At 38.2% G+C, this 14,323-nt stretch overlaps 1 protein-coding gene across 1 annotated transcript in view; it reads right to left on the bottom strand.

The window, feature by feature from the left end:
• ATG7 (autophagy related 7) overlaps positions 1–12,657 on the bottom strand; it is a gene marked incomplete at its 3' end in the record, with an annotated part of 123,932 nt that extends 111,275 nt beyond the window's left edge. The window contains exons 1-7 of the mRNA XM_082321289.1: positions 12,610–12,657; positions 8,038–8,248; positions 7,755–7,809; positions 5,886–6,003; positions 4,343–4,420; positions 3,645–3,761; positions 2,106–2,255 (exon numbers count right to left, since the gene is read on the bottom strand). Of these exons, the coding sequence (XP_082177415.1) occupies positions 2,106–2,255; positions 3,645–3,761; positions 4,343–4,420; positions 5,886–6,003; positions 7,755–7,809; positions 8,038–8,215 (696 nt within the window). The 5' untranslated portion in view covers positions 8,216–8,248; positions 12,610–12,657. The remainder of the gene's footprint in view (positions 1–2,105; positions 2,256–3,644; positions 3,762–4,342; positions 4,421–5,885; positions 6,004–7,754; positions 7,810–8,037; positions 8,249–12,609) is intronic.
• Positions 12,658–14,323: the final 1,666 nt, after the last annotated feature.

Here is a 14,323-nt window from a genome sequence, read left to right as displayed (position 1 = left end):
CCAAACATTTAATACATAGTCACACTATATTTCAGTCAAGTGTTTGCCACAGCTTTGAGACTTCTTCAGTTTACCCTCTTTATGGACATTCATTTTGCACTACAGTATGTGCACCTTCATTACCTTCCTTAAACACATCATTATGGGACAAGCCCAGTAACTGAAGCCTTGCTCTCAAAACAAAATTCTGTATTGATTTTGGGATGACCAAGAACTGAAAGGGGACAAACCAGCAAGATGTCAAGTCAAAGGAAAAACAGTATAAAAATAACTTGGAAAGCCAGCCTTCAAGATGAAATCTAAATAAAGGAACTGGACACCCTGCCTCATGTTCAACCAACGTAATACCATGCTCGTAATTGAGACATCTAAAGTAGGAGCTTACTTTACAGTCGATGCAGAACCAAAACACATCCAGAGATTAGGAAGATGCCACTGCCTACCTTTAGATATACTGAAAATCTGAACGCGGCCATCACTACTGGTACCTGTGTCTTTCACATCTACAGAGCAATTTCCTCCTGCTTCTTTGCCTACAGATGGACTTAAGAGTGACTGGTCTCAACTCTACCACATCAGTGAGGTGTCCCTAGAACAGTCTGAAATGCAGATAAGCCAATCTAATGGATGCAGATAGGGGAAAGAGAGGCCCACTCCTCATCCCTCCTCCCAGCCATACACTGCTACTGCTTTGCAACTGCTGATTCAAGCGGGCCTAAGACCTGTTAGTAAGCTGATTCAATTTCATAAACTAGCAGAAGCAGAAAATTAACTCGGCAACAGCAAAAACATATTTTACTTCCAGGGTGGCAGGTTCATTTGGCTCATTGAAACATAAACAAACTCTACAGGCAGTATTGATGCAATAAATCTTATCTGACAGGTCTAAAATTTTGGCACTTCCCTCCAAAGCGAATGTTAATGAAGAAATATATTCCAGATGATTACAGATTTCTCTCATGTTAAGAATGTCCTTATCTAATTAAATATACTCTTATCTGTGACCCATTATTGTAGTTATACTACCATTTAAAACCTCAATCTTCACATTCTTATTTTACAAAGAACAACTGCAGACCTAGGTCTTAATTTCAGAAAAACAAATTCAGAAAAGCAAAAAAATAATTGAAGATCAAGTATTATAAAACAGAACTAAATTACTCTTATAAGGTGTGACAAGACCTCCTTAAAAAAAAAAAAAGGTCTTTTTTGCACTTATTAGCTCTTCACTATAACTCAGAGTTTTGTTTCCTAACGCTTCAGTGGCATGCAAGATAAGAAAAAGTTTGAAGTTCACCAAAAATAAAGACAGTAAAGCATTCAGAAAGGCCTAGCAAAGTTCAGCAGCTGAGCAACATGATCCAAAACGGAACTCAATGTACATAAACACAAGCCAGCCAAGCCAGTCAATTCTTGCTGTGATGACATCTGCTTCATGTATCACTGCAATTCTTCCCTAACTGAAAGCAACAGACAGTACTCACTTTACTCTGAAGGGACATGCATGATCTCTGCATTTAATAAGAAATATCCCAGCCTCTTCTGGTGCACAACCCATCTTATCTTCCAAAATTACAAAGCATTTACCTTGAACATTCTTCAGATACAGATTCCCAGCAATTTTTATCCAAAGCTCTCATGTAATAACATGTATATGCGGCAAAACACACATTGAAAGTTGAAAACTCCCATAACTCCGATTACTGTTACCACAGCCAACAAATACGTAAAGCATATGAGTAACAATTTTTAGTACACGAACAATAAAATGTTTTGCATTACTATAGCCTTGTAGGTAAAGTGGTTGGAAAACTTTAATTGTTATGCTCTTTCACAAACTTATGTTGTTTCTGTTTTGATAATGAGGGAGGCAGAGCATGAAGAACTTTGTTTTCAAGCTGACCATTAATCTGATGTAACTGGGCTTTTGCGTAAGAACTAGACACAACTCGACAGAAAAATTAATCCAAGCTGCTGGTCCTCAGCTGTTTACCCAGGCTATTCATTGGCCAACTATTGTGTCCACCTCAGTGTTACAGACACTTCTCAAACCATTTGTAAATTAAACATTTGTAGGTTATAAAAAGACATAAAATTGTCATTACCTTTCCCCCTTGGTCTTGAAAGAAATCATCCCACTTTTTCAGTAGAGATATCATGACAGAATTGTCATGATACTTGATTAAAAAATAAGGCAACGCTGTAACCCCCTCTTTGTGGCAAAGTTCATCATATGCTTTCTGAAGTGCTTGAATCTAAAAGCAAAAAGACAACTGTAACCAACAGTTTGAACAATCTTATACAGAACCACAAAAAGTGTTTTAGCGTCTGGGAAGGCTAGCCCACTCAAATAATCTTCGAATATAGCGTATTCAGAAGTTTTAAAGCCCATTATGACCACAATAACTGAGATCAAAAATTCAGTTGCTAAAACAGCATTTGTCAATGCAAATTTTAAACAGGGGCATTATCATCATTGCCACAAACTGATCTACCAATAGATTTTAAAACAAGATAAAAATCTCATTCTGATAATTGTAGTAGCTTTCTAAGAAAGTAAATCTGTCCCTCTATTATGAACAGAGTCCCATTCAATTTATTTTACGTATTTTCAGTGTTCAGTTGAAACTCTGTCTTTGGATCATGACAGGTATTTTTACTAATGAGGGTCTTCTGAGAAGAAGAATCATAGAATCATAGAATCGTTAAGGTTGAAAAAGACCCTTAAGATCATCGAGTCCAACTGTTAACCTAGCACTGCCAAGTCCACCACTAAACCATGTCCTCAAGCACCACGTCTATCCGTCTTTTAAATACCTCCAGGGATGGAGACTCAACTACTTCCCTGGGCAGCCTGTTCCAGTGCCTGGCTACCCTTTCGGTGAAGAAGTTTTTCCTAATATCCAACCTAAACTTCCCCTGGCGCAGCTTGAGGCCATTCCCTCTCGTCCTATCGCTTGTTACTTGGGAGAAGAGACCGACCCCCACCTCTCTACAACCTCCTTTCAGGAGGCAACTAAGCATTTTTCACTGAAAAAACCCAAATGTTTCTCATTGATTATTATGCCATTAAAGCACCATTCAAGGTTGTGCATTAACTTTTGTCAAAGCAAAAAGGCACATAGGGGCAAGTTGATTTTTTTTGTCCTTTTGGATTGTAATATGAAAGACACTACAAAAAAATGTTAACTTTTCTCCTAAAAAAAAAAAAAAAATTCCCTATCCAGTTCTTTTTCTTGTCCAATCATGCATTTTACTAACAATTTTGTAATTGCTAATGACTTAGCCCTCCCAGCGGATGCCCCTTTAAAAAAGTTTCTTAAAAATATAATGAGTTTCAAAAACATAGCTATATATTCAATAAGCTGTATATAAAAATTAAAATGAACATAACTGCCTCTTCAAGAATTGTTTGCCACATCTACATCTCAATGAATAAAGCTGAAGTGATGTTAAGCTGAGAGATTTTATATAATGACAGGAAAAGAGGTAAACAAAAAACCCACATGGAAATAAGAAAAGTGAAGATTTTAAAAGAAATTAGATTCCCAAATTAATTCAGTATGTGCTAACAAAAATAGGTTTTACAGCCCACAAAACTGATTAGTGTTCCAGACTTCATAACATTTAGTTATTTTGAATACCTGATTTAATGGGAATCTGTCACCAAGACACACTGGTTTCTGAATTATATGTATTCCATCAGGGAAGCAGAGAGCAGGGTAGCAAAACCAGTAATAGAAATGATACTTTTTTAAATCCTAGAAAAAAAAAATTGTAAAATTGGGTAACAAACACATAAATCAAAGTAAATTACGGTTTGGAATACTAATCATAATTGATGGTTGATGATACTAACCAAAGTTCTCTTTACTTCACAAGGCACTGTGTCATGATTTTAGAAAATAATAAAAAAATACCAGAAGACTTCCCTTCTCTGTACATGTTTTTATTTAAGATTTAAACAGACAATGGGTGTAAAATACTTTAGTTTTTGTTAGCTCGAGCATTATCTATTAAAACATTCAATTTATTAAACATGAAACAGTTGCTTTACTTTTACTAATATCTATAAGGCTGTCAGATAATCTTATACATTTGTAGAAAAGAATATCAGATGGCACCAGCATTTTTTTAAAGAATACATCCTAAAGTAGTTTATATCTGTACAAGAGAATGGCTTATTAGTTTTTTTAAAATGTTTTCAGACATTTGAAGATGTCTGAGAATGATTCTGATAACATTAATATGCTAATACTAATACAGTATTTCTCCTGAAAAGCAACTACTTCATCATTTCCACTACAATCCTCTAAGTACGAGACATATTATCGTTACTCACTGCGAATGTCAGCAGCAGGAACCTGTTTAAGAGCATAGGGTTTTCAAGAGCAGCTCCAGATTTTATTGATTCCCATATCTGTCATTGATTGTGGGGACAAGAAGGAAGAGAAAGGGCAGAGAAACAAAATACCAAGGTAGCATGAGAACAGCTGCAGAAATCTTTAATTCTTCCAGATACCTTAAAAATATTGAAATTAACACTCCCAGTAATCCACCGTGATCTTTTCCTAACTGATCTTATCCATGCTATTATCTATGCTAAAAGGATTCTAAAGGTAAGACATGCACTCTCTAACACAAAAAATTATGGAAGCTGGAGAACAACAGGAGCATTAGTTCATGGATCAGGCATGGACCATCAAACAAAACAAAACAAACCTCATCAGCAACAGTCCCTCATGTATATGCACTAGTAACACTAGCACAATATGGAACATGCTGTGATATTAATATAGCCTTTTATTGCACTCTCATCTTTTTCATTCATGGGATCTATAGATACTAGATATGTGAATAAGCTACTAGGAAATTTGACCAAAAAAATGGAGATACGCAAGAAGGCAGTACACTGCATGTTGGTGAGAAAAGAAGCTATAATACTTGTATGAGGCAGACCTGTTTGGTCTTTGTCTTAAAAAAAAATAAACAAAGAAACAAAAAAATACAAGAGCGAATAAAGCATTCTGACATTCTCAGTTTCCCTAAAGACAGATATTGCATCATACCTACCACTGGCAGGGAAGCACTAGGCCACAGGAACGCAAAAAATTCATAGCTTTGAGTGAAGATATGCATGAAAACTTTGCTACTCAAGGCCAGCAGGCAGACAATTAATCTAATTAAAGGAATCAAGGACTGGTCAAAGTGAAGTGTCTCAAAAAGAAAAAGGTTGCCTTAGTTTGATTTTCACTTCTCCCCAAGCTGTGACATTTAATTTAGTTAGTTACAGTGCAAGCAGACTAGCCCCTTCCTTTGACAACTATCTTTTTCTTGCTTTATCTCAGACTCCTCGTTGTTCTGGAGCTTCCCCATAACTTCGTCACACAGATTTTTGCACAGATATTGCAATAATCTCAAGTTTAAACCAGGCACTTGCTGGTTTCTGGGTATCAAGACAAATTTTTAAAATGTCTACAGAACTCAAGTCACTGGCAGCTCCAATAGCACTGTTAAGCTTAAAATGTGGCCTAGTAGAACACTGAATGAAGTCCTCCAAGTATAATTAGCTACTTCCTACTCTCTTGCAAAGAATAGTAGAAAGCAAAGATCAAACCTGTGAGGGTTTAAGAAGCATTTGGACAATGCCCTTAATAATATGCTTTAACCTTTGATCAGCCCTGAAGTAGTCAGGCAGTCAGACTAGATGGTCGTTGTAGGCCCCCTCCCCAACTGAAATATTCTGTTCTACTCCTTCCAGAGTAAGTTAAATCCTGAGGCTACTATATGGGTGAGTATGGACAGTATCTCCAATATTGAGGGCAGAGACTATAAAGCACTTCACTGGCTATTTTGGAAACAGTTGATTTGATTTTTTATCTTACCTCATTTGCTTCTTTTTCCAGAAGTGATTTCTTATCGCAGGACTTGAAAGTCTCAAAAGTGTTGGTATTATACAATGTTCCGAAAGCAGGACAGCAGCGTGCTGGTATTGAAGCATTCCTGAATAAAAGAAAGCGAGCTCTGGGAATTGGATACTAACGCCTTTAACATGATCAGCAGTAGCAGCAGTAGCTATCCTATGGTGAAAGGTTGCCCTGAAATTGTTAAATGATGAGGCACGGTAATAAAAGTTAACGACAGTTCTAACGAAAATGTTTTTATGATCATAATGCTTTACTGAACATGGATTGGTATAAGAACCTGTGCAAATACACATCTATATTATGACTTCAAAAATACATCAGGCATCTGTATTACCTCTAGCAAGGTGCCATTACATCACAGATTGAAGATTTTAAAATTCTGTTCAAATATAAACTATGACATATGTGATTTGCACTAAGAAAAAATTAAGACTGAACTTGAGATGTCAATATTTCATTCACGTAAAGAGTTACTCATTTAAATTTTTATGTTTAAAAGACATCCCAAAGGAAGCCTAAACCAGACAAAAGATTAAGTAGCTTTTATAGTTTCTAACATTGTCAGCTGGAGAAGCTGCTGTTTGTAAACAACAGTGTATATTCTTCCCCCTTTTTGAATGTAATTTAGGTAAAAAACTACAATATTCCCTGATTTATTTCACTGACTCCTTTAACTCATTCTCTCAAACTGATGTTTCTGACCACTGCTAGCACTCAAATACAGCAAATGTTTAAGTTACATAATAAATACACATGATGTAGTTTCCACAAATTTTCAAAGCTAAAAGGGAACTCTTCATGATCATCTAAACTGACTACCTAAAGTACAGAAACAGAAGCACAAAAAATTACTACAGTAGAAGGAATAACTAAGCACTGCATAAATAGACCTTTCAGAATTTTATTTTTGTCATAACATTTAAGAGATCAAATACCTTGGTACCATCCATTTTTTCCTAATCTGAAAATCCTGTTCCCAATACCACAGCTTTCTTCCAATTGCACTCTGCTGCATATGCTTTCAGTATCATACCTGAAAGTTCTTATGTAAGAATTAATGGAATAATATGTCTTACGAAATTATCTCAAAATGCACAAAGCCTCACTAGGCTCCTAGCATTCTCACCAAGCAAGGCAGAGAAAGTCGCTTCTGTGATTTACAACTTTATAATCCACTGATTTCAAATAAACAAGATACTAACTACAAGAACATCTGTTCCTGTGTTAGTTATACTAACTTAGGCATTTGCTGGACATGAAAAATATGTGGAAAAAATATTTCCCCTCTCATCTCATTTTTGCTATGTACACTGAGCAGCTTTGGTTTACCTTTCACTTTGGGGGTAAAGGCAAAAGTATAAAATTCCAGCCATAAAGTTTAAATACTTTGGAACATATTACAATGTAACAACTAAGGACTGTAAAAACTATTTTGAGATCCTAATTCTAATGATGAATCCTCAGTAAATAAAGATCTAAGGAAAAATTTGACCAGAAGTCAGATGACTGAAATATCCTCCCTTACACAGAAGAGCCAAAGAAATGGAAAAAAATGGTATTTTATATAAGCTGCTATACAAACAGTGAGTGAATTTGAGACTTACCAGAATATTTTAAACTTGGCCCTTCAAATGAATACACTCTGTCAGACACAGGGAGCTAATGTTTGTGACTCAAAGCAGCCTCTCCACTGTTATGAAGTTCATGAAAATGTGTATTTATTTTCATGTGGAATACGTCCAAGTAATATTATATATCAAAGCATTACTGTTATGCAAGGAAAGTGTCTTCACATATGAATTAAGGTAAACCACAGTACATACTTACATATCAAAGGCACTAAACTCCAACGTCAAGCGAGCTGGCAAACCCAAAGGATCACCTGGACAAAAAGCAGCAACATGCTTCTTTTAAACTGCAATACATAAAATAATTTGCCTCTTTTTGTTACTATAAGTTATAAATTACCCACAGACACACCAGAATTCACAGCTCACCCAGCCACGTTTTCTAATGTTTCAGCAAAATACCTAAAATATGTTACACAAATACTTAGAGTAATGACAGAAGAAACCCAAACTACTAGGCAAGATGTTCAGTTTCTACCTACCATTGTAGTAGTATCCTTTGATAACTTTTGGTGTTTCATCCAATCGGTACTCATTGAGTTTCTTCTGGGTTAGTTCATGCCAGAATCCTGCATCCAAAGCACTACTGAAGGGAGCAAACTGCAGCTTTGAGACTCCAGGATCTACAGGATGGTGCACCTCATTACTGGCAGCTGCCATGATTTTAGTTAATGACCGCTGTTAAACAGAACTCTGTAAAAGCAGATATGCCTGATAAGTATATTCTCAAGTGACCGTATCACTCATGACTACTCAAAGCTTGTTTTTAATACATTTTGTTCAGTTAAAGTGTAGAAAGCCTTACTCCTCCTAACATCTAAGTAACGCCAATTATTAAAATCAGCAACCATAGGTCCTTTCTGTCCAAGCAAAGTCCTTCCAGTTTCTTGTATATAAGATTATGGAAGGCAAGCACATGTTCTGTTTGGCCAAGCTGCCTAGAAGGATCTGATTTCCTGACAGACATTCCACAATTTTTCTATTACTTAGGATACTACATCTACACTACGTACTTCTGAGTTACATCTTGTACTGTGCTGCCACAGATAAAAATAACAAAATGCTAAACCCTGTATCTGCATTCCTTCTGTTATCTAGATATCTGTCTAAAAGCCTATTAGTACTATTTAAGTTCTGATGGCACTTAAAAGTCAAACTAACATTTCATTTAGCTAGGTCTTCACTCTCTGCCTGTGGTGAGAGTTCAACACTGATTTACAAATTAAGAAGTGAAGTTAGCAAAGGGAAACTAAAAGCAAGAAAAGTCTTGCAGGCAGTGAAGGGCAAAGCTGGAAATAAAACCTAGAACTTCCTTAATAGTTGCACTAGCCATTAGAAAGTCAACATGATGTACAAGTCTAAATTATTTCCTTACAGTTCTTATCTCCTAAAGGTCTTTGCGTATGGGGAGCATTTATTTTATTTTTTTTTTTAACCCAAATCACTACTCCACATTGGCTGAATGGTATTCCTGTAAGCACATAGTCTCCAGTTCACAACACTTTCAAATGTCAGGATTTTAGACACTATCCCAGAATGAGGAGTAAAACATCTAAACTGGGCTAGCAAAAGTCTCTAACTAGGCATAACAGTCCCCTTGCTCACGTTAGCAGCAGCATTCACTTCACTGTGAGGTGATTCAGCTCAATCTGCTTGTTTTCTTGAAAACTCATAAAATAAAAATGTTGCCCTCAAGAATCTCCTTTACTTACTGTCAGTATTCCTCTTCATGTCTACACCTACACATATTAAGATGCAAGTTTCAGAGACATAGTCCATGGCACAGAGTATTCAGATATACATCTGGGGGTGTATCTCCTATTACGCATTCCATTCTGTCTTTCACTATCTAGCTAAGATAACCATCAATGTTGCAAAACAAGGATTTGCTACATATTAAAAATAAGATTTTTAAGTATCAGTTTTAAAACTCCTCACAAAGATTCAAGCATATGCTATTTATCACAACACATCCACCTACCAAGCTAGTAACTGCTGTTCTAAGTCCAAAAGGGAGACCAACAGCTACCAATTTAGCTTTTGTTTGCAATGCTTATCAAATCAACCATTTGAACTCAACCAATCTTGAAATGATTCCTTCAATTAACTAATTTTTAAAGACTAAATGTTTTAGTTTGCACGACATAATCCCATGTGATTGCCTTTTGTTACTGATCCTTCACAACACCCATTACCTTTACACATAGATCAATGGTAGGATTTTACATACAGAAAAATCAAAAACAGGTTCCCAGCATACCTGTTATCTCACACCAATCTAAACAGATGCACTACAGTTTTGCTGTACTGTAGCTTGGACTGAATTGAACCGTTCCAAGTTTTTGTCTTGTGAAGTCACTTGTCCAACAGAAACAGAGCTTACATGCTTTTTTTTCATGCTTTTTAAAACCGGGGGAAGGGAACAAGAGGTGGGTTTAATTTCTTAATAACTGCCAAATAGCCAGTTCACCTCTGGAAAAATTTCTCAAATGTGTCAAAGTTAATTTGAGAAAGACATGGTTATGCTTTTCCTTAGACGATACTTCTTTATACAGTCTTCAGTGTAATCCAGCTATTACTTCTTTCCTTCTACGTTCAGTTTATACAATTTATCTCCTTCTAGTGTAAATGCATTCCTTACTTGCTGGTAAGTTGTGGAATGTGGTTTTCTGGGTACAGGTCTGAGGTTTTCTGTATTTTTCATGGTGAAAGCTGTATGTTTCAGTTCTGTCATGATGTCTTGCTTTAACTGGCATATTGCAAATATGCCATTTTGTTCCCTCTGTACCCCCCAGGTTTGGGGTTTTTTTTCCATTTTCTTAATTTTTAACAGCAACTGGAATTTGTGGTAATGTGAATTTTGATAGCTTACTTGAAAAACCTTTGAAGTCCTTTTCATTACCATAGAAAAAAATCAGTCAATTTCTTGAAACTTTGCAAGTACTAGAACTATAAACAGCAGAAGTAACTGCACAGAATTTTCTGACCATTTTTATAAACCTCTTTTTCTGTGTTGAAGTTGTAGAAGTAGTCACATGAATTAGTAAACATTTAGCTTTTACTACTACATATGTCTAAAGCCTTACAAAATCTTTTGTTTTGCAACTCAATGTCACAGAAAAGAGGCAAACAATTGTTTGTCATATAGGTCTTAGCAATAACAGTCAGATTACATGGTACTTGATGCCAAGACTTCCATAGTAAAACTTTTATTCAGTGGTTCAACAGCTGCCTAGTCAAATATTAATACATTAAATCCCCTCTCCACTTCTTTCAAAAGTTTAGGAAGGTATTACTTAACACTTTTTGTTATTATTATTAACAAAACCCAACACCAAGTTGTTACTTTCCTTACCAGACAAGCTCTATTAAAACTAGAAGTTTACTGATTTTGAATTTTCTCTAAGTTAAACATTTCACCAGTGTAAAAACTATGTGGTAAGCAATAAAAACTTCTATACCCTGGAGGATTAACCGTTAAAAAACAGCCGATGTTCTTTTTCAACTTTTGGAACAGGTAAAGTTTTCATTTTGCTTTTTTGTTGTTGTTGTTAAAATAAGTACATGACATGCCAAACACTAAAGCATATTGTCAAACACTTTAAATGATCAAGAAGCCAGATGACAGCACCTAGCATTACCTGAGTAACAACCACTGAAAATACCAGCCTAAAAGCATCCACAGGGAATGAATTCTAACACCCTACTTATTTTAATTATTATTGTACCTAAAGCATTATTATTATAAACTTGAAGAAATAAAAACAGGGGGCCTCGCTATACTATGCACATGCAAACAGAGAAGCATATACAATCACTTCTGATGTATTGACACTTTTGAAAATATTCTTTAATGTACTTTGATGTAAATATTCACTTACATGCTTTCTTAACGTAAGATGAGTAAGCCAAGGTAAATTTGTGCAACAAATTTTAGAATACTGAAATAAAAGATGAAATGTAAACATTTTGTAGAAGTTGCATACAGAAATTCACATACAGCCTCTAACAGTAGTAACAGTCACTAGGAGAATATAATAAACAAAGAAAGAAAAAATAAAGACATTCAAAACTTTAAATGTAGAACAAACTCTGAGTTTCGAAAGAGCCCAGTTGAATAAATGTTCTTGAGGTGAAAATATTTATCAGTATACTTAAGACACTCCTAAGTTCTGTGACTGGTAGGAAATTTAACAAGTGTAATCAGCAAGGTTAACCTGAATTAAAGATGCACTTTTGCTGGTCTGAGTGCTAGCACTTTTTCTTAAATATGCAGGCATTTAAAACTGATCTAATGGAGGAATATATTAAGTGAAAAACACGTGAAGACTTTTAATAATATTTGTCTTCCCCCAACAGACATAATGAATCTCTTGTAAAAGTACAATTAGCAGTTTAACAGCTTTTAAAACTATCATAAATTTACAGGTTTTAAACCAAACTCACATAACCCCCTAAAATCTACAGCTTTTTTACAAAACTTTTTGTTCTGTGGTCCACAGTTGAGTGTTTTGAAGACCTCCTTTATATCCAGGTAGGAAAGTTTCCTTTACTGTTTCTTACCACTACCTAAGTGGCACTTTCAGAAAAGCTAGTTCCTGGCTGACGGACGTTAAGCTCATCTGCTGTCCATTACCAAGCCCATTTTCTTCCCAAGTCTTCCCCATTTCTAATAACATTATTGACACAAAAAGGCGGCCTTTGGCACCTGGGGCCAACCTGCTCCGCACGCTCTCGGCGCACAGCCCCGCAGCGGGGCCCGCCACCCCCGCCTCTCTCTCCTCACGCCGGCAGAGGACCGGCCACACATGAGGCGGCCCCCGCCCGCCTTTCGGGACTGGAGCCCCAGCTCCCGTTCGTCCGTCAGCCCGCCCCGAGGCTCTCCCGCCCGGGTGCCCGCGGCGGGCCGGCCCCAGCGACCCGAGGCCCGGGGACACTCCGACCTCGAGGGGCGCGGGGGCGGAAGGGGAACCCGCAGGCAGCAGGAGCCTGAGGGACGGCCAGCCGCCCTCAGCGGCCCCCGAGCGCAACCGGCACGCGCACGGACCGCTCACCGGCTACACCGCTCTTTACTTCCTGCGTTGTCTGGTGGCACGGCGGAGTGACGTCATGCTGCCTCGGCCACGTGACGTTACGCAGGCGCTGCGGGTCCGTTGGCTCTGCCCGAGGCGGGGCTGTCTGGTCCTGTCAGCCGGCACCGTCCGTCAGGCAGGCGAGCCCCTGGCCGGAGCCGGGGCAGGGCGGGATGTGGCGCCTTGCGCGGGCGCCCGCGTAAGCGGAGAGTTCGCCTCCTGTGACGGAACGGCCCGCCGGCCTTACCTCAGCGCCTTACCTCTCCGTGTGGTGGCCGGGCGCGGTGTGTGGCGGTGCCCGCCCCCGTCTCCACAGGCTGTAACTGTGTGTGTAACAATTGTGCGAATAGACAAGCAAGCATGAGGTAGGCTCATTTTACTGCTCCTGGCACCAGTGAAAAATGAAGCGATGTGGACTAAAACCTGCCTTTTCCTCCACCGTGGTTATGACTGCTGCATGAATCTGCACAAGGATGCTCTGGCTTGAATATGGTCCTGATGTTCTAGTAAAGTATTCAGGGAGTCAATGTGAGTGAGCAAGGTGTCCGTGCAGCCGTGAGAAATAACCGTGTTGGGGCTGAGTTGGGAAAACATAGCCAGCAGGTCAGGTGTGACTATTTCCCTCTACTCAGCAGTCCTGTGACTGCATCTGGAGTTAGGTGTCCAGGTTTGTGTCCCCCTCCAACTTCCCCGGTACGAGAGAGAGATCGCAAACTGACAGGAGGCCAGCAGAGGGTCACTGAAATGGTCTGGGGGCTGGAGCATTTGACATGAGACGCTGGGAGAGCTGGGTTTGCTTTGTGTGGAGAAAAATGAAGCTAAAGGGGGTTTAATGGAAGTCTTACATAACCTGAAGTGGAGAAGATGGAGGCAAATTCTTCTCAGAGGTGCACAGCAAAAAGCAGGAAGGAAAAGGGCACATGTCAAAACAAGGAAAATTCCAAATGAATATATAGAGAATAATTTGCCTAATGTGGCTGGTTAAGCACTGGAATAGGTTCCCAGAGACACTTTGTAATCTCCATCCTCAGGGACTTGTCTGCGCAAGCCTCTGAGCAACATGATCTGACTTTGATCTTAGCTCTGCTTTGAGGTGGAGGTTGGACTAGATGGCATCCAGAAGTCCCTTCCAACCTAAATTTTTTAATGACTCTATATTGATTTTTGCAGATCTAGAATACAGAACAAAGTATGTTTTCTACTAAACAAGCATTACCTCTTAGATACTTTATGTCATTTACCTATCAGGGAAAACAAATTTGCCAGAGCTGCCTTCCATTTTGGGGCACACAATACTGTAGTAACACCCATATTGCAGAAACTGCCAGCAAAATTGGGAGTGAGCCTCAGAGGAAAAGCCACCAGTCAGACAAGCCTGGGTAAGGTCACATAAAGACAATTGTTTAGGCAGCATTAGGGGAAAATTTTTATTGCTGCTAATTATGTGAATTTAGACACGATGTTTGGATAGAGGAACTTGCTGTAGAGCATGGGCTGAATAGACCTTCCACGAATTTCACAAATAAAACAAATTGGAATAAACTTGGGAAGTTTGCTGTACATGCTATACCTTGAATCTAACTGCATTGTGTCAGTCAAATTCTGCAACTCCTCATTCTGCATGCCACTCACTTTATTAGTATTAGTAATACCTTTACTCTGTTGGACACCTCATAACACAGTGCTGCAGTTTATT

The sequence above is a fragment of the Platalea leucorodia genome, assembly GCF_965183815.1.
Source record: "Platalea leucorodia genome assembly, chromosome: 9".
Taxonomy (NCBI): Eukaryota; Metazoa; Chordata; class Aves; order Pelecaniformes; family Threskiornithidae; genus Platalea; species Platalea leucorodia.
This window is presented reverse-complemented; position numbering and strand designations above follow the sequence as displayed.